The sequence below is a fragment of the Phaethon aethereus genome, assembly GCF_964289735.1.
Source record: "Phaethon aethereus genome assembly, chromosome: 2".
Classification (NCBI taxonomy): domain Eukaryota; kingdom Metazoa; phylum Chordata; class Aves; order Phaethontiformes; family Phaethontidae; genus Phaethon; species Phaethon aethereus.
In genome coordinates, this window is record NC_138582.1 from 145724655 (window position 1) to 145751437 (window position 26783).

General features: G+C 34.8%; 1 protein-coding gene across 1 annotated transcript in view; it reads right to left on the reverse strand.

The window, feature by feature from the left end:
* The window catches only part of AKAP9 (A-kinase anchoring protein 9), a gene marked incomplete at both ends in the record, with an annotated part of 122282 nt that overhangs the window by 26353 nt on the left and 69146 nt on the right, over positions 1-26783 (reverse strand). The window contains 8 exons of the mRNA XM_082014838.1: positions 2151-2270; positions 4034-4266; positions 6714-6926; positions 11692-11854; positions 17183-17394; positions 24594-24799; positions 25591-25694; positions 26253-26393. Of these exons, the coding sequence (XP_081870964.1) occupies positions 2151-2270; positions 4034-4266; positions 6714-6926; positions 11692-11854; positions 17183-17394; positions 24594-24799; positions 25591-25694; positions 26253-26393 (1392 nt within the window). The remainder of the gene's footprint in view (positions 1-2150; positions 2271-4033; positions 4267-6713; positions 6927-11691; positions 11855-17182; positions 17395-24593; positions 24800-25590; positions 25695-26252; positions 26394-26783) is intronic.

The window sequence follows — 26783 nt, forward strand, 5'->3', positions numbered from 1 at the left end:
GATGGTATTATTGACGTTATCCATCCATGAGTAACATCAAAGTCTGAAGTGACCAGAGAAAAGTCCTGAGAGAGAAATGGAAAGAGAAAAATCAAGTCTAGAGCAGACTCTTTACGACAACCTTCCCTGGAAAAAGTTGACAGAGTAAGCTGAAAAAACAGTAAGAAAGAAATTAAGTTATTAATAGAAAATGCTCATGGCATTCACAGAAATCAGAAGATGCAACTATGAAAAAATAAGGCAGCTATCTCAGAAAAGCATAAGAAATAATGATAAAATATTTTCTATTAATGGAATATTCCAAGTAACATTGTGACATCAACTATGTAGTAAGACTATGTGCCTCATTTAATAAGAACTAAATGTAAATCTAATACACGATTGAAAATTCTGTCTATAATTTGTAACGTATCACATTCAACACCACCCAGATCTGAAATAGCTGCTACACCTCTGATGCTTGCAGACATTACTTCCACCTAATAAAAAATTCTAATGTAAAAGCATCTAATACAAACCTCAAAATTTTAATCACACAGCTGTCTTTCGTTTTAAAGCATTCTTTAAATTTCCACTGTAGCATATCTGCCAACATGTGTATATGTGCATATAAATCAGGACGATTTTTACATACAAATTCTGTACAGAAAAATAGGGCATTTTTTATGCCATCAAATTAGATTTTTTTTTTTCTTGGGAGAATTTTTTATTTTAAATGTGAGAATTTTAACCAGGAAATCACATGCTACCCATGCCCCAAATTATAAAAAGATACATAATGAAATGAACTCAAAGTGAACATCCTGGATTCAGGAAAACTGATTGTGCTAAAAAGTTTCCACCACCTGTGGAACATGACACCAGGAGAAGAGGGCGCGCACGCTTTGTGATAGAAGGAAATAGATGTGGAATTGCTCCACTTGTGTTGATTAACACACACACAGCTAATTCCAGAAGATTCATTGTTCACAGAGGCTGATGACAGCTGTATCACACAGAACTGACTGAATACTTTGACTGTAAGATTTTTTAAAATAAAAACCTTTGTATTAAAATATATTAAAAAGAACCCCGATGAAATACACCTCTAAATCTAAGAATTGTAAGTAAATAAATATTTTGACAACCTGCACTCACATATATCAGTTTATGTCCTATTACTCTCTATGATCCTATAATACAGAATACTAAATATTGCTAATATTTAAGAATTGAATTACAGCAACTGAACTACCTCAGTAAGAACTTTGATTTGAAAATCACAGTGCAACCTAAGAAGAGGCATTTTAATACTGAAAATCAGGCAAGAAAATAACTCAAATATATCGTCCTTGCTAAAAAAGCAGGACACAAAAAACCCCACAAAAAATAAAATGCAGGTTAGTTGACTAACAGGTCATCAAACAAAACATGTAAAAGCTTCATAACATACAGCATTTGCACTGCTGCCACTTCTCTTGATTTTCCAGGAGTTTTCCATGACTCCCTTGAGCTACTGTTCTACAGACACTAAATTTGTTTCACTGGAGACAGCCTTTCACTGGGCAGGTTCAAGTGTACACAGAGAACTATGATATCTCAGGTGCTAAACCTTGGTTACTCAAGTCCTCCAGTTAGTGTACCTATGCAGGATGTCACAAAACAACATAAGAACATGTGAAATTGCTAAAGTAGTCCTGAATGTTTCCACAGGCTTTTGAAAACAGTGGATTTTCTAAATTAAGTTATATGAAAGAGCCTTTTTGAAAGTTATGAAGCTTCTGTATGACTACTACCCTAAAACAGTTTCACCATTTTCCCTCAACACCTTAATCTTCAGCTAAGGAAGGGATATTAGGATAAATTTCTCCACCTAAAGGGTTGTCAAGCAGTGGAACAGGATGCCCAGGGAAGTGGTTGACTCACCATCCTGGAGGTATTTAAAAGCTGTGTAGATGTGGCACTTAGGACATGGTTTAGTGGTGGACTTGGCAGTGCTAGGTTAACCGTTAGACTTGATCTTAAAGGTCTTTTCTAGCCTAAATGATTTAGTTTCCTGGCTTATAAATGGATGCAAGTTAGGTACACCACAAAATGGCTTCATTTCAATAACATAACAGCTGTCAACTTGTCATTTATATTCATTTAGTACAAGTAATAAAATGTGTTACCTCTCTGGTTTGATGTTCATTGACAGGCTGACTCCTTTGTGGAATCTTAAGCTGTTGTTCCAGCTTCTGTATCTCTTGCTGGAATACATCTCTCTCATGCTCTCGGTCAATTGCTTGCTCCTGGAAGTTAAGAAATTATGTGGATGCACCATTTGATTTAAAAACTATCTAAATTAAGTATATTACTACTCCTTATTTCTGTTAATGTGAGGCTGGTAACAGTATGTCAGTATTTTTAAGGTCACAGAACCTCTTGCAACTACAATTAAAACATTTCTTTCATCATTTGGGGCAACAAATTTCACAATTTTTAATTTAAAAAAATAGTACAGCATAGATACATCCATACATACATGTTTCACAAAAATGACAGTCTTGTTTCGTCTGTTCCAGATACACCACACAAATCGTAATAAGCCAATATTTTATGATTTCCTTTCCTAACGTTTGTGTTTGATATATGTACCATAAATAGAAATTAATAATAGAAATTAACTCTATGTTAATATTGATGAGGAGCCAACAGAAAAACCACAATTGTTAGAATTTTTAATTTCAGTTTTACTTTTGACCAATTTCAATTGTTATATCCCAGTCTGACATTTGGGAAATACATCTTTATATAGGAAATAACGTGCAACTGGTAGCATACAGTGAAGTATCACCTTTAAATGCCCCTTTGTAAAACAGACAAACCTTATCAGCATTAAAATGAACTAGCTGAATTATCTGATACAAAGAGGAACGCTTCTGTTCAGCAACAAAATACTTCCCAAAAATTCAGGAAACTGGAGTAAAACTTCAACCTTTACAAGTTGTAGGTTTTAAAAACTCACCTGCTGTTTCAAAGAAACAGCAGAATTCTAATGCTGCTATTACAAACAGCTACTCATCTCAGCGGTCTCTAACTCTCCAGTTCATGCTATTGATAATCCCAAACCATAATGCATTTACGGAACTTTTAATAGGAATTTTTACTTCTGAACCACGTCCTATTATGACACACTAGTTTCAGTGAGAAAAATAATCTTGTAACCACAGAAAATGAAAGAAAACAGATCAATTTGTGCTAAGAAGTATCTGGAAAGATATCTCCTTTAATATCGCTTAATAATAGATTATGCAGAGAAGGTGCCACTGGGTGTTATATTTATTATGTAAAAAATTACTGCACCCTACTGCTGTCAGCTAGAGAGTTCACTGAGAAGGCACAGAAATAATAGTTTTCTCCCAAGAGCAGCATAGGACACTTAATAGGAATAAAATGGGAAAAGAAGGAGGTGGGGAAGATGGTTGCTGAAAATGAGGCAGAGTCTAAAACAAAATTGCGCAGATAGCCCAAAGCAGGAAGAAGTTGGGTACAACAGAGGCAGCTGCCACTGTGAATGGGGACAAATACACATAAAACATAACTGGCTGGAGGGTGTAGCTCAATATCTGGAGGTAGATTACTGGATACTATGAAGGAAGTCTATAAAAGAAAAACTTAAGAGAAATTATGCTTTCAGTTTCCAAGTACAAATAAAGCTGACTACTGAATTCCAACAGACTTCATTAAAAAACATGGAAAATACACTAACTGTTAAAAAGGAATGTCACAAAAATTTATGTTTCCTCATTAATTTTTCCTCATTGTTTTAAACATTTAAGAAGCCTGCTAAGTTATACTTGGAAATACAGGGCAGTCCAAAGCAAGCATCTCAAACAAATTTTCAACTTTTAAAATACTAATTAAATTTTTGGGCTGGAATCTACAACACTGTTACTAGTGTGTGCTTCTTTATGTTTGCTCAAAATCTGAAAAAACTAGCATTTCCCACTGAACTAAACACCGGTACAGGTGCCCACTCACCTTCATGAAACTAGCCTTTTACCATACTTACATCTAGAAATTTTCTTGTTTTCTCAAGCTGCTTTTCCAAAGCCTGGTTTTGCTGCCTTAAATCCATTAGTTCTGCATTTTTTTCTTGCTCTAGTTCTATGAAACGATTGACCTGTTCTTCCAAGTCTATTTCCAAGACTTTCACTTGCTTCTGAAGGTCATCATACTCTTTTTCAGCTTGACGCTGTACTTCAATTTTTTCTTTCATTAGCTTTTCTGTTTCCTCCAGCAACTCTGGTTATAATAAAAGCATCATACACTACTTTTAGATATGAATATTTAGTAATGTTATGAAGCAAAACCACTCCCCAAGGTATCCATGCTGTACTCTGCAGAAGGATGTGAACTGGTTTGGGTTTTTACTATTTTTCTTTTTCTGGAAATATATTTCCTTCCAAGAAATAATCAAGATTATCATTAAAGCAAATTCATATTAAAATTACTATCCTTTAGTTAGTCTTCAGAGGACTGTTAGTGAAGTTGTATCAGATCACTCCCCTGTTTAAGTTTCATACAAATTAAAAAGTCTTTGTGTAATTGAAAAGAAAATAAAATGCATGGGTTCAAACTACAGCTAGAGTCAGCACAGAGGTTAACAATGAAGTACAGAAAACCCAACCCTCTTCTCATTCCCAGTGTCAGTAAAAGCAATCCACTGCCAGTCTTCATTGTTTAACGTGATACATATAAGTAATTCAAAGGAAATATTGAAGGACTTAGCAAGGTTGCTGGGCAGACAGAGAGGGAAATAACTGACCTGTAATGACCTTTGTAAAATCAGTGACTGCATGGATGACCAATTTTGAGTCCTCACGAAAAGGCTAGCAAGCATATATAGTAAAGCCCCAAACCACTCTATTAAGACTCTTAAGCCACAGCCCATTGAAGTACGTATTAACTAATCGTACGAATCTCTTGAGGTAATATCCAAATTGTAAAGTGCAATTACATTTGGAGAATCTTTAAAACATGATTGATAATTAGACAGTAACAATAAAATTTACTTTCACTATAGAAGAAAGATCCTTTAGGCACCATCATCTTACATCATATTTAACCAATTCTCATTTCTAGGTAACGATGATATGTATCATTATAATACAGTGTTTAATTATCATAATGAATTACTCAACTGTATTTGGAAGTAAAAAGAAAAAAAAAAGGGCTACAAAATATCCCTCCAATACCATCTAAGTATCTGTAATTCAAAGGTGAATAAGATGATGGTTATTCATGAATTTGCTTATTATGCTTAGAAATTATAAGAAATGTTGTTAGTGAAGTGTAGAACTGAGTATGAAATACAACACCAAAGCTGCAGGCCAGTAAGAATTACAAGTAATGTCAGTAAGCCAAAAGCCCAATAATCCTGATTAACAATGTCAGTACGTTTAAGTCTTCCACCCAATTACAGATTGGCCATGCAACATACAAACACACCTGCTTGGGAAGCTGCATCGACTGCAGCATCTACTAGGCCTAGGAGAATAGAGAGAGAAAGAAAACAAAAAAAAGAAGCAAAGTAATTCACATGCCAGCTATAGTTTTCTTGTGGTGCAACAATGTAAGAGAAAATGAAGCCAAAGATAGATGTGGCATTTAATGACAAAGTTGCTGAGACAACTTAGGGAATGTGGTTAAGTTATTCTGGTATGCATGATATTAAGTGCCTACACATATTTATAGAATTGTTTATCCTTACAGTTGTTGTACATGAAAATAAATTTAAACTACTTGGAAACCTGAAATATATAACAAATAACTAAACTGGAGTCATAGACATGGAACATCTTTACTATAAAGTAGGAAGAAACAGGTTGTCTTAAAATTTCATTGTTACACAAATTGCAAATACACACTGAGATGTGTAATTTATAAAAACAGCAACATTACAAATTGCCATAAACTTTCAGAAATTAAATAAAAAGCTGATTTCACCCTGCTACTTACAATGCAAGCACTGCAATCCTTGAAAGATCAGTACTCCTTCAACAGCACTGTTCTAATTTTTTTCCCCTCTCAAACATAAAATATTAACTAAAGTTATTAGTTTAAGGAAGAATTAAAAGACACATTTACTTCATGAAGGAAAATGCTTTTTTTGAGTAAGCAGTTAGATTACATTTGACATGGTATGTATCTGGAATTTTCACCATCCGTGCTGAAAGCTTTCATTACTGATATATAATGGGGCTTTCCTTATCATGCAACTTCTGTGCCATTCTTCCCCCAAAGAGGAATTTGTTAGAAACGTCTATCTTCTGTGTCTAAAATAAGTATGGCCATCATGTGTAGTTCAGTCATGCTCTAGTAGGTATGCTTGTTAGACCCTCTAAAAGTCTGTTTGGAAAGTATTTAGACCAGTATTTTTATCCACAGGTGCTAACTTGGGGATATTCCATCTCCATCAGTAAAATAAATAAAAGCAGATTTTCAGATGTATCAAGCTTTTGCAAGCTTAAAGAACAATTGTGATTGCTCAACACTTCTAAAAATTCAGTCATTTTTTGTTCAAATATCAAGAAAAGCTATCATGCTAACATTAGGCATCAAGTATGAAAATACCAGTTCACCCTATCACATTTTTATTAATGATGACAAAGATGGGGGGGAAAAAACTTCACCAAGTTTACTTAATATTTATAAGAAAATCTCATAGAAAGATAGTGAGGAATACATACGTTGCTCTACTGGCCCCGCATCTGCTCTCATGGCATCCTTCTGCCTGCAGAGTAACTCCTTTTCTTCCTGGATCTGCTGCTGTTCAGCCTCTAACTCCTGCAATTTGTTACCTGTACACAGTAGTTCTTGCTCAAGATGGTCAATTACATCTATTTTTTCCTGGAGTTGTTTTTCCAGAAATGCTTTTTCATCTGCATAACCATCAATGAGGCCTGTAGAACATCAATTTTGGGGCAGTTTTAATAAGACAATAAGGAACAACCTGATTTTTTTGCATGGTAAAGTCACTATAGTATTCTCACAAGAATGCACATGCATGTTAGATATTCATCACCTGACAACTTCTAGTTCCTGTCCTTGCTATTCTTCCATGATGAAAAAATTATAGGAAGGATAGCAGAAGACTAAATATCGTTCTTAATTTTTTCTCAGAGCGAGATCTCTGGAACAAACAGGAATTCCTAAGCCAAGGAAAAATAAGTGTGTGATAAACACAGGAGAAATAACACATTTCAAATACGTTCAGGTGCCAGGTGTCATTTTAGGTTCCTCAAGATATTTGTCTGACCTTAAACCACAGTTTCTGTAAGATCATGTGTCTCCTGTAGGTCAGGTATCATACAGATGCCTCCAACACCACAAAGCACCAAAACTGGCCATAGGTGTCCATGTTTAGCCCCTGAATCACTCCCAAAAGCCTTGTAACAGCTGACATCTAAGAAACAATTTCATTTTTTTACTATTTATATGCAATTTTTGAAGTAGCACAGAACGATTAATGATCATTTTAACAGTGAATTTGGGACACTACCTTGAGAATGTGTCTTGTATGCTTTTAAAAATTGCTTCATAGTGAAGTAGTTTATATAGGAAACTGAGCAGGAGCTCTAGTTTAGCTTTATGAATGATATTACAGCTGTAAGAAATGTCACCTGCTTGGAATGACGCAGAAGTGGGCACAAATCTAAAGACTTTGGAAAAAAACAGTGAATTTCCTAGGGCTGTACAAACTAAACTGAGCTCCTGTAATGGTACTGGCTTCAGAAGATTCACATCAGTCCTTTCAGAAACATCTAACCACAGAACACAAAAGGCATTTTTACTGAATGACAGAAGGTACTGAACAGGTATCCCAAATTTCCATGGTAAGGTGTGTTCTGTCATGCGTGGTATCGATGGCTCCAGAAGACAGACAGGACATCAGTCATACGAAGTCTAAACTTTCTCAGTTGGACACACACACCTATCTCAGCAGTTTCTTCTTACTAAACCAACAGAATCTAAGTAGTATTTTTTCAATATCAAACTATTTTCAATATGGAAGTACTTTTTCAGTATGAATCTACAGTCTTGAGCCAGTATAAAATGGATTTTACCCTGGCTTGAGAATATGGGAAAATTAAAGATGATCCCATTTGTTATCAATGTAGACAAAGTAAAACCTCTGTGAGCACTTAGTTCCGTATCAGAGAAAAGCTGTCAAGAAAGAAATCAAGTAACAGTGGTCTTTGCATATACAGTCTGAGAAACAGAGGTCTGGTCTTCATGCATATCAATCATGTACTGCTGACCAGTCTTTTCTTCCAGACCTGGATTCACAGAACACATCTGCATAGAGGGACTGGATGTTGAAACAAAAAATACTAAGCTAGAAACATCATGAACAGCATTTCAAAAATTTGAGACAATACAAATTCTAGTAGTTATTCCCACTGTATCAGACGCAGTTCACGATGAGTACTTAACAGACTGGAAGTTGAGAGGGTATTCCCTAAATAGAGTACACACACCCACTGAAAAGGTATGAACAACAAAGAAAATGTCTGCTAAGATCATGTGTTTGGGTATTTACTCCTGTCTTATTCCCCCCCTCCTTTTTTTTTAAGAGATGTAACGAAAGCTGTCAGAGTTCAATGAACAAATTGGTATTAGCTTTTCTATCACGTTAGATAAGTCATATCTGACACCACTAAAACACTAGAGGTTTGAAAATGTCTCAGCCACAGCAGTTTTTGTGATAAGAAAGAAATGATCAAAAATGACAGATTTTATCTCAAGAGGAGACAAGAGTACCATGAGATGTACAATGAGCTAAGACATTGTTCTGCATACCTATCTAAGGAATTTGATAAGAGAATGTAGGTTGCCTTTGTCAGAGTATGCTCACAACTCAGTTCAACGAGCAGCAGAAATTAAATAAAAAGAGTTCTACGGTATTTTTGTTTTGTTATATTAACATCAAAAAAAAAGGTGCCGGTCATTTAGAAGTGCATTAATTTCAGAAGTTCACAGAAAAAAAGAATGAAAAAAGATTTAATTAATTTAGGAGTCATAAAGCATTAAAGCAATAAAAGGGACAAATTAGCTGAATTCCTGCAAAAGACTGAACTGAATTAATTCTCTACATGTGACATAAAACTGCACCTAACTTAAAAACTCAACTGCACAATATATCTATCAAAGGCTAAAACTAACATCAAATTCTGTCTCTCATGTTCCAGAAGTGTTCAGGAACAAAATCAACACAGCCAGTCTGTCAAGTATTATAAACTGACACTGCTATTGCTCTGATTAAAATTACATTCCAGTTAAAATTTTTTTGAAGATTGTTTCTGCTTTATATGCTTCCAAGTTTTTTTTTCCCCAAATAAAACATTATCAGATAAAATCCTAAGACTGCAAAACACAACTTCATAGCTCTCACTACATTTTTGTGTTTAATATATTTTCTTTGCTAGCAAAAAATACATACTTGACTCATCTGTTATACCTCCAAAGCAGGTTCTGCTAGAATATTTCAAGCATTTAATAATATTATACAGGTAAATTTTGACTTCATTTACATATGGGCAATCCCTTTATCTACAAACTGGCATCTAGTAAGAGTTTGCAGTTTCTTTACTGCTATTAGTTTGTTTGCACAAGCAAACTTTATAACAGAAGTGCATTGCTCAAGAAAAAAAACTAGTTAATTTTAGAATTTTTTGCTTGTCTAGTGGTAATAGGATAAAAATAATAATGAAAATATGAAAACAAAAATGCATAATAAGCAGGTCTAGTTCTGTGGGATGTCATCTTCAAATATAATTATGCATGCACTATTTGCAGTGGAGTCCTGCACAAACGGAAATGTATTTATTGTAAATGAAAAGGCAACCTTGCAGTTCTTAGTAGAGAACCTGTCTAAGCCAAAAAATACAGACTCAGAAGTTCATAATAAAAATCTTCAAATAAAAAAAATTATTCTCTAGTGTTATTTTTAAAAAATGCTACTGATAAGATTAAAACTATGCAGACAGCTCTGTTATAATGACAGATTCCTACTTTTAAAGAAAACTTAACACTAACCTCTCTTTGTCCTAATGTATTTGTCTATTTTACTTTATTACTGAAGATTTGTGATAAAAATTCTATCAAGACAAAAATATTATCCTCCAAGGAAAACAGCAACAGACATAAAAGCGGCCTACGTTCTGAAATCCATGAATATGGAACAGTTTTGTAACTCCATGTATACAAGAATATAAATTCTTACGTCATCTATATTTTGGTGGAAGATTTCACCTTTTTTGCACGTTAAGATGTGTTCCATAAAAGTTTTTTTTACTCTTAATTTAATATTATAAAAAGGAATAATGCCTCTTTCAGATTTGAATATATCCCCTCTGAAGTCAATTTTCCTTCTTTCTAGTTTTGCTAAAGCTACTGAAATGCTGCAGCCAGTACTGCTGCTGATGACACACAACATTTATGCTGTATGAACTGGCAGGCTACCAGCTGTGCCTCACACCACATTTTAGACACATGGCTTCGAAACCTGCACTTCTTTTCAGGTTTTGCATGTCCCAGCTATTAACAGTGTGTGAACCCATGTTGGATTATCTATGTAAAAAGAAGAGGAAGGCTGGCAGGGTAGCATTCTCCAGGAATAACATTTGGCTATGAAACTAAGTCTATGCTCCCACTTTGAAACAGAGAAATCTGCTGAGCTTCAGAACTAACCAAAATATATTTCTGTTTACTACTACAGAGATCCTACCTAAGGGGTAGGTGTTTTTTGCATCTTTTCCAGATGCTAATTACAAACAGATAACAGTAGAAATGCTGGGTGGAAACAAAACACTATCGAAACAATAAAGCTACTTCTAAAGAACAAATTACGCATCTGTCAGATTTGAACATATTTTCCTGATGTCAGAAAATTATTAGATTTCTCCTGTTGTAACACCCTACAATTTTTAATTGCTTCCTTAATGCAGTTGCAAATACACTTTAAAAGATCACTTCAAACAGAGTGCAAATTGAAACATATCACCGTCATAACATCAAATTCAGAGTGAAGGTTCTATGTTTTTATCTATGTTTGTGTGGAACAAAGTCAAGCTCAAGAGGCAGCAGGTACAAACTGAAATATAGGAAAACTGCATTTCAAGGTAGTAAAAAAGAAATCTGGGTGGGTTTTTTTTTTTTTTTTTTTTTTTTTTTTGCTTCCCCTCTTTGATGGTGGTGAAATACTGCAACAGGCTTCCCAGAGAGGCTGGGGACATTCAAAACTTGACTGGGCACAGTCATGGGCAACCTGCTCTGCTTTAAGCAGGGTGTTGGAATAGATGATCTCCAGAGGTGCCTTCCAGCCTCAACTATTTATGATTCTATGATTCTAAGCTGTTAACATTTAAGCTTGTCTGCACAAATAGACATGTTATGATGAAATAAATTAATTTTGAGGATAATAACACATATCCAACCTATTATTTTTAATAAGTCAGACAATAATAAATGAGACAAAGTTGGGAAACAAAATCACAGAGTGGTTAATGTTGGAAGGGACCTCTGAGGGTCATCTTGTCCATAATTATCGAGAAGGCTGATAATATTCTAAAATTTGCAGAGAAATTGATCCAAATTGCAATTTCTTTATCCAGTTAATAGGCAAGTGAGTGCAAAGTTCAACAATCCATCAAAGCAGCTACTCACCTTCAGCTTTACTAAGCTCCAAAGCCAACTGCTCTCTGGCTTTGGTTTCTTCATTAAGACGTTCTTGTAGCTCTTCCTGATACTTGATAAATTCTGTAGCCTCTTGTTGCTTTTTGAAGGACTCTCGCATGAGTTCTGTCTGAGTAATTTTAGCATGTTCAAGCTACCACGGGAAGAAATTACAGAAGTTCAATAAACCAAAGGTTTTCTGATAAAGAACTATACTATAATTCCTATTTAATTAACAGTTGCTTTACAGTGTGATGAGAAGTCTCACATAACTTCACTGGACATTTGGTGAGATCTTTACTGAACACACATTCGCAGACTACAATAGGAAGACTGACTCTGCAAAAATCTAAGCAAATAGGCCTTGTCAGCACAGTGAACTCAATAAGTCACCTGGCTAAATCCGTGTCTTTGTTCTGGTAATTCCTGGTTTATGAGTTTACACTAGATTCACCTTTATTTACATATGAATTTTGTACTAAATATGAGTAAGCTATATACTTAGAATGGCTAGAAAACATTGCATAAAATTGGCAGAAGTTTTGATATAAATTGACACAAGTGGTGTTTCACCTCTCTTTCTCCTCAAGATGAAGATAAATGAGAACACCAGGAAAACATGAATTTTGAATGCACCACACTTTTCAACCAACAAGGCAGTAAAGGAGTGCTTCTTCCAACTGTGTCCACCTAACTGCTTGTCTGATGGGTTAATATTTAATGTGTACGACCACCAATGTAGTACAATCTGTACACTACATCACTAACCTGAACTACTGGAAAATAGGACTGAAATGCATAAAATTGTATCCTTGCTGCTCAGATTAGACATATCCAAAGTGATAATTGCAGAAATAATTAAAATGAGAATTACAAAAGCAAAATACTAAAGAAGGAACATTAGTCTAACGTTAGAAGTTTTGATTACACACAATGTTTATCTAAGATAACAGCAAACTAGAGTCAATTACCAAGAAGATTTCTACTTCTCAACTGTTAACATTTACAGCCTACACTCACCTCTTTGAGGGACACAAATACAAATTGTCAAAGCTGAACCAGGCATGAGTTCCTAGTGTAGGCTGTATTCAAAATAAGCTAACTTACTTTGAATAACTTCAGAAAAAGAAGTAACACGTATTTCCTGCTCCTCTCCTTTTTTTCTTTCCTTTGCATCTTTAATGCTATGGATATAGGCAGCTATGTGTAAGATAGTAACATCTGTGGCTTTGCTAGTTTCTATGAACATATTTTTTCTCTCAATTTCTTCAAAAATAAAAAGCTTTCTCACCACCTCCAGCTAAGTTCATAGGCATGATTAGCTTGCTCTAAAATCTCAGAAAAAATGGGTTAGGAACTTTTCATAGAATATTGTACACAAAATGACCCACTTATAAATAAAATTACACTTTGAAAAGAATGTCTGAATAATCAATACATTCTCTTTTATAATACACTGAATTTATATGCTTGATTTCTTTTCTACAGCATTCCTTTTTAGATGGACATCATTATCGTGAAGTATTTATTCTGACAGGAGTTAAAGGAAGGTATAAATACTGCAACTGAGTATCTGCGCTGGTCTGAGATATTTTAAAAACCAGGGAGTATTCTTACTTCAGTCTTACATTTAGAAGTGCATAATGAAAGACCCATCTCACATAAAAGGGAAACACGATAGCTTTACTGTACATAGACAACCATAAAAATGGCTTACTCAAATGCATCAAATACTCCAGCTAAAACTCAGAATAAAAATTATTCTCCAGCTCTTTTCAGCAATAACAACTCAAGGTATTATTAAAAATATCAGAGGGCAAACCCAAAAAGAAGCAGAAACATGAACATGATTTTTCAAGAACAAAAATTTCTTCACAGAACAAGTGGAAGCCATTAGCAAGCTTGTGCTAATGTTACTAGTCAGTGCATGAAAGCTATAAAAGGAACAATTTTAACTGACTGCAGCCTCCCCTCCCAACATAAATTATTCACAGTGAGAAAAATGTAATGTGATATGTAACTCTGAAGTGCTTTAAAAAAAGATTGCAAATCTCTGTAATTCAATATATCTCTGTGTCTGCTACATTTCTTTTGTTAGAAATGAACAGAGAGAATTGTATAATTAAAGCTTTTTCACTGCCCATTACAAACTGTCTAGGAAAAAAGCCTGTCAGCAGTACAGAATAACTTTAATGAGAGACAAGTTTATATAATTTTTCACTGCATTCTCTTCTATTTAAGCTTGTTTAAAAGACAATTTCTTTTTAAAACTTTTATACTTACTGAATAGGGAGGTGTAGGCAAGGAGATCTTAGAGACAACTTTTAAAATGTGCCCATTCTTTTTATGGCTGAAGTGAAAAATTGAAGTATTTACAACTACAGAATTATTCTTATCCAAGTGTTCAGCGAAAGGAAAAGGATATGGTAAAGGCACACGAGATTCAACCTCGTATGTATCTTCTTCTTGGCCTTCAGTCCACAAACTACTAAACAGATTAGACGCCCAGTAGGTGCGGTAAGAATCCATTCCAAAAAATGTTGCTGTTGCTGTCTTCTCAACTGTCACATAGGTATTTTGCACTAGCTATGCTGGTTTTAGCAATTTCTAACAGGCATTCGTAACAGAACATGTACATTTAACAGTCTGAGGATACGTATCAGCACTGTTGGTGAAAAACCTACTCAGAATCACCAGGAAGTCTCAGATCACATTCTCAAGCAGAGTAATTCAGGAGCTGAGTAATCCAAAATAGGGAGAAGTGCAGGAAAACTTCATGTAGTCACTCCTAAAAATCCTTCTTAGAGAAGTTTCACATGAAAAAGCCACAGAAATCTTCCAATAGCAGCTGGTAGGTAATTCCCAAGGCAAGGAAGCATAATTTTATTTTACCTGCACAGGTACATTGCAGCAGGCAAGCAATCTAGCAGAACAAACTAAAAATGATTTTCCATCTCCACTATGGCAAATGAAAGAGAAATACAGATATGTCATTATTTGCCCTCATTCTTGTTCTTGGAGTTAATTCAACAGGAGGAACTTTCTTCAAACTCTGCTAGTTTAAAGGCTTCCTGTTAGTATCTCACAACTGAAAGACTGCAGGGGCGTGGCCTGACTTATTTACCTATACATAACACCAGCAGGTGGAATTTGAATTAATACACCCACAACACGCCTTGCCTGAAAAGATTCAAACTGCACTTCAGGTCTGAAAGTGTGTGTTCAGACAGGTCTCAAATAGTTACTTTGAAGATTTTGCCAGGTTTCTCTCACTCTTTTAAGTTTATTTTAAGAGATGGGTACATGTCTGTATGCACAACAAAACTGATTAAGAGCAAAGGTTAAAAATATTTTCTACCTGTAATTACTTTTAGATTATTTTATCTACTCTGCAATATTTTATAAAGTATTCAGTTTCTGACTATTTAAAAATAATTGTCAAGTCACCTACAAACCTTTGGTATATACAGGAACAGTATATAATCCAGTAAGCACACAACAGACATTGCAAAGCAGATAAGCTTGAAAACTTGCAAAAGTACCTCTGCAGAACAGCCAGAAAAGACGTCAATACTTAGTCTTAATATTGTGGGAAAATGTGTAAACAGATTAATATTTTACTAACATTTTTTTAAAAAAACAGATATGATCATAAGGGACAAATCCGTATTTGTATAATTCATATTAGTGAAAAAAACGTATGTATGTGTTTGAGCCAAAACATAACTATGTTACTGGTATTGCCAAGGTCTCAGCTACAAAACTATGAAATTAAAATAAACTTTCCTGATCAATTGGAAATAAATAAAAATAAGCTGCTTAGAATGTACTGGCTACTTTCATTGGTATCATGAAAAGTAAATACTTACTGTAAAAAACATCAGTCACAAAAATAAAATAATTTAGGACTTCATATAAAACTACTGCATTTAAAGATCAGCAGCAAAATGTTCAGAAAAAAAGAAGCACCGAGTGGAGTGGAATAAATAATTGACAATGCTTTTAGAATTGCAGCATGAATTCTGAATTACTGTAAAACTTTGGTGTTTTTCTTCATCTGTATCATTTGCTCTTTAAATGCAAGATTTCCTACAAATGCCTAACTACTTTTTTTTTTTTAAGAACTCCATATATTGGAGTACCTGCATATCCTTTTTCGTTGTTATGTAATGCTAGGCCTTAAGCTGAAAATTATCTCAAAAAGCTAAACATCTATTTTTAATTTAACTCATGCTTAAACAGAAGAGAGCTGTTGCAGAATGAGTTTGCAAATAAATGCAATGCAGAAACTGATTTACAAGATCCACCAGACTACTTACTTTAGTAAGCCAGAAAGGGGTTTGCTGAGTTTGTACTTAAATTACTTTTAACTAGTTTTTATCCTTTTTTTAAAGAAGAAAAGAGTATCAACCTAATTTGTAAAGTATTTTTCAAAAGCAACAAATACTTAAATGCTTAAAACTTTTAAAGTACTAGACAACTGAATTTTCACATTACAATCATCATCACAGCTTTTTTTCCCCTTCATTTCCAGTAGTTATGATTTACACATTTTACACCAAGAGACAAGAAAGCAATGACTTTTTAGGTAGTATCATTACTAGGTTAACTAACAGATGGGTGTAGCATAAAACACACTGTATCCTTTGAATTCTAGTCTCAGATTAAAGAGCTGAGACTAAACACCGAGTTCTTCCAGAGAGACTGACTTAAAAAGTTACAGTGAGACATAGAGTATTTACTTAGATACTTTCAAATAGAGATGTACATCATCTAAAAGTAAAGCACACAATTTAAGCACTGTGATTTGAACTGCGCTATGTATATAGCTCCCATTTCAATTAATGGTGAAGTACTCCAGAGAGCAACTAACATCCTATCGTGCAAAGTACCCTGACAGCAAACAGAAAGGAGTACTTATACACTGCCTCTTTTTTGGAGACTGTTCGTGAATCACATACCTCATAAATACGGGATTGCTGCAGTACAGACTCCCTTTTCTGATAGCAAGGTGAATATGGGCTTAACTGGCCATGTTGAAATGATAGTTGCAAGAGACAGTAGGAGAGCTCCACCTTTTTGGCCAGTCAATTGCCTAAAATGTTTGTCAGGAGAACTGGGTACAGTTCCCCTTAATCCTCCCTCTTCACAAGAGCCAGCTGAATGTGCCCTGACACCTCCTGTCTCATCTCTGGATTGCAGCATAATGCCAATGACCCATATGAACAATGAAAGATTGATGAACATGCCCAAATTCTGACTTCCTTTGCAGTCCAAAGCAGATTTCTAACATGAATCTAAATTCATCAGTAATGTCAGGTTTGGAGAAGGCTTTTTTGGGTGTAAGCACCTGAAGTATTATTTCAGCTTTCAAAATGAGCCTACGGGTTTTAGGCTTATAAAAACACATTCATGAGAAAAATAAAGAAAAAAAATAACTGAGACACAAAATTCAAAATACTTCACTGTTAGATCGCCCTACCTGATTTGAAGTTTCACTGATAGCTTCCAGAAGCTTTTCAACAGCCGCCTGTAGTCGAGAACTAATATTCAGAATGAGTTCTTCATTTTCAGGATCTATTTCCACTCCACTTTCTGCAAGATGTTGGCTCAGTAGTCCTTCATCCGTTGCTCCTGACCACATGTTAATATCATCATCTCCCATACTATTACTATGATATGAGGAACAGCACTCTGGAAAAACAATAGTTACCTTTTCACACAGATGCTTAGCACTTCAAAACATGAAAAAATCTACATCTGAGTTATGATTAGAAAGACAAGTCATGAAATGATTAAAATATTTCTATTGGTCACAAACACAGAAAGGGAAATATTGCATACTAAAACTTACACAAACAAGATACACAATGTGTTAACTAAAAACAAGCAGAAGGGAAAGAGAAAAGGAGATACTAACAGAGAATATTTTAGATGTCCTTTTGAGTATGCTTTTGGGCTCTGAGGCTCATCTTCAAAACTTTGTGACTATCAGTAACCCTTACTTCTTTGAATAACTTGCAATAATGACTTGCAAGATTGTCTTTAAAATACAACCAGCTAAAAGAAAACAAACCAGACAGTCACTGTCAGTCACTAACAACGCCCACCTAACGTTAGTGTGCATTAACACAAAACTGTTCCAGTTAGTGATTCAAACGCACAGACTCAAGCGAGTGAAGGGAAAGACACACACATAATTCAGACAACTTCTCAGGACAAACAGACTAGAATACAGAACATCAAAATTCAACATTATTATTAGTGAACTGAAAAGTGATTAAAATGGGTAGCTGAACAAATCTAGTACAGTGCAGGGGGACTGCAGCTGTCCCTACTGATGGGCCACCTGGCACCTGCCTACTTCTCAATCTTCCTGAGGTCTGGTTCAGGGTAAGGGCATTATCCATTCTGTCCGAAAAGCAGGAGACACAAAGTTTGCCCACAGTACTAAATTGATAGCAATTCATCTAGAAAACAGTAAATTTGCCATGTTTAGAGTTCAGGGCAGTATTCAAGCAAGACAAGTGACAGCAAACTCCTGAGATGTTTTAAAATCACACTTTCAGTATGAAATAGCAATGCAGTAGTACATCATGATAGATAACTATGGTAGATAACTATTGTTGATCCACATTTAAAAATGAAGTGTTATGTCATTAAGTCGTTAGATTTGAAATGTCAGAAATAAATGCTATTGTGGAAAGTTTTTTAAAATGACAGTTTATTTCAATTAAGTATATTTCTGAAATACATTTAAAATAAATTAAATGTCTTGGTGTGGTTTTTAAACAAATAGATGTTGTTTTCGGTTAAGGTTTTCTCAAAAAAATACCTTATTTTGGGGAAAAAACAGTATGACTAAATAAGTTAAGAACAGCCAATGTCTGTTTAGCAATAAAGTCGCAATACTGGGTTTATCTTTGAATTTAAGTTCCTGGTTACTCCATGAATTGTGACTGCCGAACTGGAACAGTTTGTTTAGTTACAGAAATTGAAATGAAATTATAGTAGGTCAATTTTACAAATTGCCTTTAAAAATGTAGTTAGTACTCTTGTTGGATACAATTTCCTTACACTTCCTCTTGCCTCTTAGCCAGGCATGCAAATAACATTGGAAATACAAGTCCTCCTGTTGGTGTTGTTTGAACCTAGCAAGAAAGTCAGACTCCTAGTTTTCATGTTTTGTTTTTTTTTTTAACAAGTTGCAACATGATTAACCACCTGGTTTACTTACTATACCTTTATACCTGCAAACATTCTGATAATAATATCTACACATTTATTTCACTATAGATGCAGCTCTATATATAACCCACATACAACAAACAATTTTAATTTAGAAAGGTTTTATTTTGTTTACTTCTATCATATAATTGCTGAATTTTTTAAAATGCAGATGCATTTAGTAATTTTTTTTTCTTCTAGTTATATCATTAGTGTTTCATATCTCCTTTTAGGTATGTGGGATAAAATGTTACAAGCTTTTTTCACACTCCAAAGGGAAAAAACAGAAGCACACTATATGCATGAATGGGACAAAACCCCAGATGAACAGAATATACATTCACATGGATACCTTTTATCTACACAGGATTAACAGCACTTTTGAGTACTGCACTTTGGAACTTCAGTCACAAACTACTGTAGTGAAGTCACCCTAGCAGTCCCTGGCAGTCATTTTCTGCCAGCACACTAAATATTTGCAACAGGTTTCTATGGCATAAAGGCTTTCCTATAACATCCTAATATTCCACCCTCCTGCAGTGTAAGGAAGGCTGCAAAATGAGCAATTTCATATTTTTTATTCAATAGCTTTCTGATTTCTCACCACCCAATTTGGGTTGACTCTGGGTGTCTCAAAATATCAATAGTAATGCAGAAGTTTTAATACCTTCAGAATAGAAAGGACCTTCATTTAAGATGGCCATCCAGCAGCGGAAGTATTTCCAAATGCTGTGCCAAAGTATTGGTTAAAGACTGAGTCGAAGGAAAACATATTCCCTACTGAGCCACCGACACACTTACTGCAGCACCTCATGCTCTTTGGAGGCCACCCATCTGACCACCTAAGACCCTGCTTAGCTTCAGAGATCGCACAAAATAAAAGCCCTTAGCACACTAGCACAGCTATAAACAAGATATAACAACGACATATTAGTTATTGCACAATCTAATTCTTTCTTGATGGAGTACAAATTATGTAACGTTCCTGTTTTCCTTCTCAGGCGTAACCCATAATTCATGTCCTATAACCCTTATATTTTAGTAAATTATTTGCTTGAGAGGTACAGCTGAATTGTGCCATGATGACTGTGTATCAAATACAAAAATAAACATATAAAAAATAACTGCACAAATGTGCAGTCTGTTGCAAAATCAGCTGAACTTCTGACTGTAAACTTTTAGAGAAAAACTTAAAAATATTGATCCCTGCTCAGAATGTAATCTTTTAAAAGCCAGGTCCGGAATATATCTCTTACATTAATAGTATCACTAATATTATTACTTCTTCTTGCCAGTGACCACAGCAGTACACTTTGGCCTCCGAGAACTAATGACAAGATCTTAAACTCCTGTTTTGCTTATGTCAGTTCTTTTGTAATTTCCTTCCATTTATTCCGGATAAAAATAAAATAAATCAATGGTAAAATCTAATTTTGTTATATGAAAATTCTCAGAACAAAACATTTACCTGAAATACAACTATAAAAAATTAGGAAAGAAAAAGAGAGCTGTCACCTAAAGTATAATTTGGGACATAGAAACTTTACTACTCGCAAAGATAAAAAAGGAAAACCAGAAAGTATCAAATGCACACCAAACCTGTAATAATTCTGCTTATATTGTAGGGTTGACAACTCAAATAGAAAAATCAATGGCAAATGATAAATATAGATGCCCATATTATAATTTCTATAAAGTTGCACTTAGGAATAAGAGTTCACATTAAATGTTGTCTTAACTGCAAAGTAAAAATCTCCGTATCTTTTTCCCCTGAAAAGGTCTTAGTACACAGCATCTTCGTACAGCATCTTTCCAGAAGATTTTCAGTGGTGGAAGCAAGAAATAGAAATGTTGTCAAGTTTGACTAACTGCCCCTGACAGTTGAATGCCTAAACCCCATTTTACTAATCCTTATACTGCTGTTCAATCCCCCACCCCAACAGAAACAAAACCAAATTGTCTGTCCCCCTATTTTTTTTCAGTTGACACAAAATAATAAATAGAATATAACTAGCCCAAATAAAATGTCTTCTTGTGTAAACTCTCTCCTTGTAACAAAAAACCCAAACAACAAAGGTTCATATTGTTTCTTTTGCCACAAAGCTTGCAGTTCAGCATGTCAGATGTTATGGCCCACAAAGCCTTAAGAAAAGTGCTTAATTATGCAGTCCTTACTCAGAAGCTTCAGGTACAGAAATTGTTTATGAGCTGTCAATTGACATTTATGAAACAATATATACTTTGCATCATGTAGAGCTAGTATCTCAGTTTACTCCTGGGATTTCACTGAGGAATTAAGATTAGAGGTTACAAGTTGAAAACAAAATTACAGTGTATAAAGCTATTTACTACCTTGTTTCTGGTACACTGTTCAAAAACAAGGAGCTCAAAAAGTAGGTAAGACAGTGCAACATTCAGGCAATGCCATTAACTGCACAGGTTTGTCCAGAGCAACCTGCATTACTGCAGTCCCTCTACCCCAGGTACAACATCTGAGGGAGGAGAACAGCAAAGCCTGCTGGCTCTGTCATGATGATTTCTGGCCAAATCTCCAGATTTAATTAACTCACTGTATTGCTTTGCACACATGCTGTTCACTTCCAATGATATGTTTTATGACTGACATTTGAACTTTACTCGCTCTGCTAGAAATAAAATCCTGTGCTAGCCAATAACCTCAGCAAGGTCCCAGATAAACTTCTATATGGTCTATAAATCAGTTTGTGGTTGTAGGTATGTGACCTTAATGATTCAGCTTTTTAAAATGCTGAAACTCAGCAAAAACAGTATGCTGAATTTTGCTTGTCAATAAATATGGGTTACATTCAGAAGGTCAGAGAGAATTCACTTTATTAAACACATTATGTTTTAATTTTATTATTAGATTTTTATCAGTAAAAATTTATTGCTACAAATTTCCTAAGTAATTAAAAAGGAAGATTTGTTTGGCTAGGTGTTAGAAAATACAGTAACACGCACAGGTTAAAATACAAAAGTAGTGTCTACCCACTTCTTCCAGAAAACAATGGGGAAAAAATTTTAAAAGCTTATGTCCTCTCAGGCCATTCAGTGGAAGTATAAGAAATGAATAACAACAGTCCTGTTGCTGAAAACACTAATAGAATTTGTCATCTAATTCCATTTGAAGATGGATCAAATACTTCAGCTGATGAAACACTCTGACTGCTACTATGGCTGTCTGACCGCCTTGACAGAACTATGTACACAGCAAGGATGCTGTTATATCATTTTTGAAAGAAAAAAAACCCAAAAACAACTGTGAATACAACCTCAGGGATACATTACAAACTATACATTCACCCATTATAGCCACTGTAAGCTTCGGTGTTCTTTAATCCTCACTCTTTTCTTCACTCTTCTCTTCCTTTCATAATTATTTTTGAATGTAAGTGAAGATACAAAAAAGAATACCAGAATAAACAACTGGTATGTGAACCACTCTATACCAAGGGGGGCATTACAGTAACAGACAAACTGCCTTGTTACAAAAGAATGAATCCTTACATGCCTCTTCAAAATACACTAATAGAAAATGCAAGAGCTAAACAGTCAACCTTCACAACTAGCAGAACGGAATAGTTCTATTCAGGAGAGTACTCTTTCACCAGACTTCACAGGAAATTAACAATACATTCCAATTACAGGGCCTGTTGTGCGTTTAGACAGCAGTATTACGAAAGCTAGGCATAAGTCTATATTATGCCCATCCTAAAATACCAAATAAAGCCACTCTTAACTGTGTTTTTCTACATAGATGTAATGCAATGTTCTGTGGATAGGCATGATATAACTATGAACTAGGTTCACTGAATGCACTAGGTAATACCACGTAACTGTGGTACATGTAACTGTGACGGCCTGTGATCACTGCCTTAACCAGAACGCATTTTTATTTCTTTGGGCAATGTATGTTGTGAAAACCCCAATGCTTTTTACACACCTCTGACTAAAAACTGAGAACACAAAATTTATAAACTGCTGGTTTTATTATAGAAAACTTATTTGAGATGCAGTTTACACAAAACTTAAGACTACCTCAGAATATAAAAGGAAGTGCCGGTAAACTTTGAGCCTGGTCATTGCTCCTTTTACCGTTTGGCTAGGAGACGCATGGAAAATAGTTGCCAGTGGTTGAAGATGCTTTGAACCGCTTTAATATAAGCAAACTCTATTAATTTCCCACCCCGAAAGTAAAGTACAAGAATACTCAATTTTGAAAGAAGAGATTCCTTCAACTACAGCAGCAGATATTCTCAATCTTTAAGGTCTCCTGGACAAGTATCAAAAATTAAGGTCAGCAGCTTAGTTTTCCAATCTAAAATCTGGGGGAAAGGCAAAGCCCTCAAAAGTCTGAGTTTTCAAAAAATAATTTTCCTCACAATTAATTATAGTGAAATGTGCAGAAAACAAAAGTTATGAGATTTTTTAATGAAACAACAGTACTACATGGGCATAAGAGTGCTTTTAGCTTGAAAAAGTCAGGAATCCTTAGACTACAGCTGTGTACATTTCATACAGATAACCTTTTGAGTAACCAACTGAGAGAGATGTCACTGTGCTACAAGTCATACATCCTTTCTTAACTTCCCCCAAGGCTTAATGTGACCTATATTTAAACCCAGAGGGAATTAACAATATTTAATAATCTACATTTTGAATTAAAGAGTTCATCTTCATTTACGATTTGTATTATTACTCTGTGGTAGAGTCTTTTTTAATAATGAAACGTAGTATTTGACTTCCAGTTCTTTTTCTCATTCACAATAGTTAAAACTCCAGCCAAAACCAGATGTGTAATGTGTTTTAGCCTGATCTGTTGCACATTGCCTCCCCATAAGACCCGGGATGAATGTACACATCCTTACACTGGCTTCTGTACCATGGGTACCTAAATGGCAATATGATAGAGCATCAGAGCGCCTGTTCTTACCCAAAAGAGAAATGGACGGACGCTCCCCTAGTACAATCACAGGAAATTAAAAAGAGCCTGGGAGATTTCTTAAGACACTGGTAAGCAATTAAGTACAACGTTAAAATACTCCTTTAGGCTTGTGCCAACTAGCACTCCTCCAAACAGCTGATGGGCAAGGCTTGGCAGCTAGAAAGTTCCTGGAACTGTTTCCGAAAGGCTGTTTGCATGCAACCACCCTCTTTAGGAGGCTAAGAAAGTCCACAAGCATATATACAGGCTGTCCCACGTCAGCTGGCCAGAGTGACCAGCAACATCCCTATGTTCATTAAATGCACTAGTAGAGATATGGCCTTTGACACCCAGTTCCCATTCCCCATATGTGCAGAGGAAGGTGTAAAGTTGGTGCAAGATGCCATGGAGCTATGTTTCATTCTCTTCACCTCCTTCAACAAGAACATATTAAGTTTTGTATTCCTCAATCACTTTCCCATTCTGTTGCAGGCTTTACAACAGAACCCTAGGTATGTGTCATAACTGGTTTGGGGCATGACCCAGACGACTCCTGAAATGTTGTCTCTTAAGCAGAGATGTCATATGCATTCAAATGAAAAATAGGGTTTTTAAAAAAAGTTTAATTTATTAATTAAAAATTTCAAAACTAAGGTTATTTAAATATGTAATGTAAGTACGCGAAAGCTACTTGTTATGAAACAGAAAACCGTACAAACAGTACCTTTTTCATATCCCACACGGATACAGGGTTTTACTGACTCCTCTGTCTCTGTGTCCCATCCAGCTGGTTTGGAAGGCTGGACTTTCCCAGACCGATCCAGTAACCCAAGAACATGGCGACCAATTGTCTCCTCTATGGCCACTGTTGTCTTCACAACTTCTAGAAGAATCTTCATGAGTTTCTCATTAGCCTTCTGGAAAACACGCCTGCAGGACAGAAACTAATCAGTCCTTTGATTTTCCCCTGCTTTCAAAGTGTTTTTTATCCCTTATACACCTTTGTAACCAGGAAAGATTTGCAGTTGACACAGTAAAATTTCTTTTTTAAAAAAAGAAAAAAAAAAATATTTCTTTTGTAAGAGTAAAACCCACATGATATACCTAAGTACTAAAAGCACATTTGTGGTAAAAGTCAGTTCTTTTTACAAAATATGTAAGAAGTCAAACTATTTATTAATATTTGTACTTTTATCTTGGTATTTTATCAAGTTATTATTTTAAAACAGAGGTCTACATTTGCCTGGTATTCATTATAAACTCTTTTCTCAAAATGACAATTAAAAAGATTGTTCATCTACACAGGTCAAAAAAGTTACCAAACAGTCAAAAGGTATTCTCAAATACAATAATTATATTATTTTATATAGAATAAAAATAATTATGTATTTTATATATAAACATATAAAAACTTATTTCATATATGTATATGCAATGGGTATACAAATACATGTGTATAAATCACGTATATGATTCTATATGTGTGTAATATGAAAGATACAGTAAAATAGGTTAAGATTTGTCTCATCTTCTATGCCACTACATTGTTAGGCTTGATAAAAAATAAAACATTGTTTAATCTAAAGTATATAAACTTAGAAATATGGTTATCTAGAATAAAAAGTGCCATTATCATCTGTCAAAATAAAGCTTACAAATATTATTAATTTAGCAACAAGAACGTGATTCTCAACATTTGTTTTCTTAACTGTTCTAAGCACCTTTCTTTAGAAAGAAGAGCTGAAGATGTTTCATCAGGCTTTCTTCCTCCATCTTCATCCTCAAAGATCTGCTCTCTCACATCGTTTTGGTTTTCATTTTCATTCTGAGTAAGTTTTTGCAGAGGGAGGGAAGACAAAAAGGACAGAAATCCTGTTCATGCCAGAATCAACATATTCTTCTTATATGCAGTAGAACATGAAATTTAAAACCTCAATTAGTTATGTTTTATTAATAAAAGTTCTGCATCAAATTACAAATCAAGAAATACTCTTCCTACATGGAAAAATTAACTAAAACATAAATAAGAACAAACCAGGAAATCTAACTCAGGTCCTGTTAGAAAGAACTTTGTTATGATGATTAAACAGTCCATCTACTTTCTGTTGGGTGTTGCTATAGCAATATGAAAATGTGAGTTTACTTGAGCAAATAGCTATAGTAATAATCCCCATCTTCAAGCTGTTAGACTAGCTTTTGCTTACCTGAAGTAAAAAACTATGTCTACCAGTACCATTTCTTGATTCTTAAACCTGCTCTGTTCAAGCAATAACCAACATCTTTTAGGAAAATATATTACATAAAAGAGTAGCAGAAAAAAGGAATCTTAATCTTACTGTTTTTACATGCCACAGCTGCCAAGAAAGTCAAAGTCCATATTTACCTCTGTTTGTGTGCTGTTGTTTTGTAGCTCACAAAACAGCCTCTCTTTTCCGGGTACAGAATGTTGTTTTAATGATTCCAGTTCTTCTAAAAGCATTCTCTCTCTCTCTACAACCAGGCTGTCATTCTCCATTGAGATGCGCTAAGAAAGAAGTGTTATAGAGGCACACACAATTTTTTAAGCTTCTGAGTATTAGTGAGTCCTGTCACTTCTAATTTTTTCCGTATTTTGCACAATAAAATTTCAGTCCACTTCTTTAAGTGGTTACAAAGACATTGAAATACTTCTAGAATGGAATACAGCTAATAAGTACTTTTGGTATCTTACACTTTCTTTAAGATTTTCATGCAATTTGTATGCTTTCTGTGAAACACAGTGGTGACAATACAAATCACAAGGTTCATTTCTAAGTATTACATGCTATAGTATGTGTTTTACAGAAAGAAAAAAGATAAAGTAAGTAATTTTAATAAAAAGCCTACACACGCTCTGTTTCAGAAGAGCTAGAAGTGTTCGTGGCTTAAACGCAAT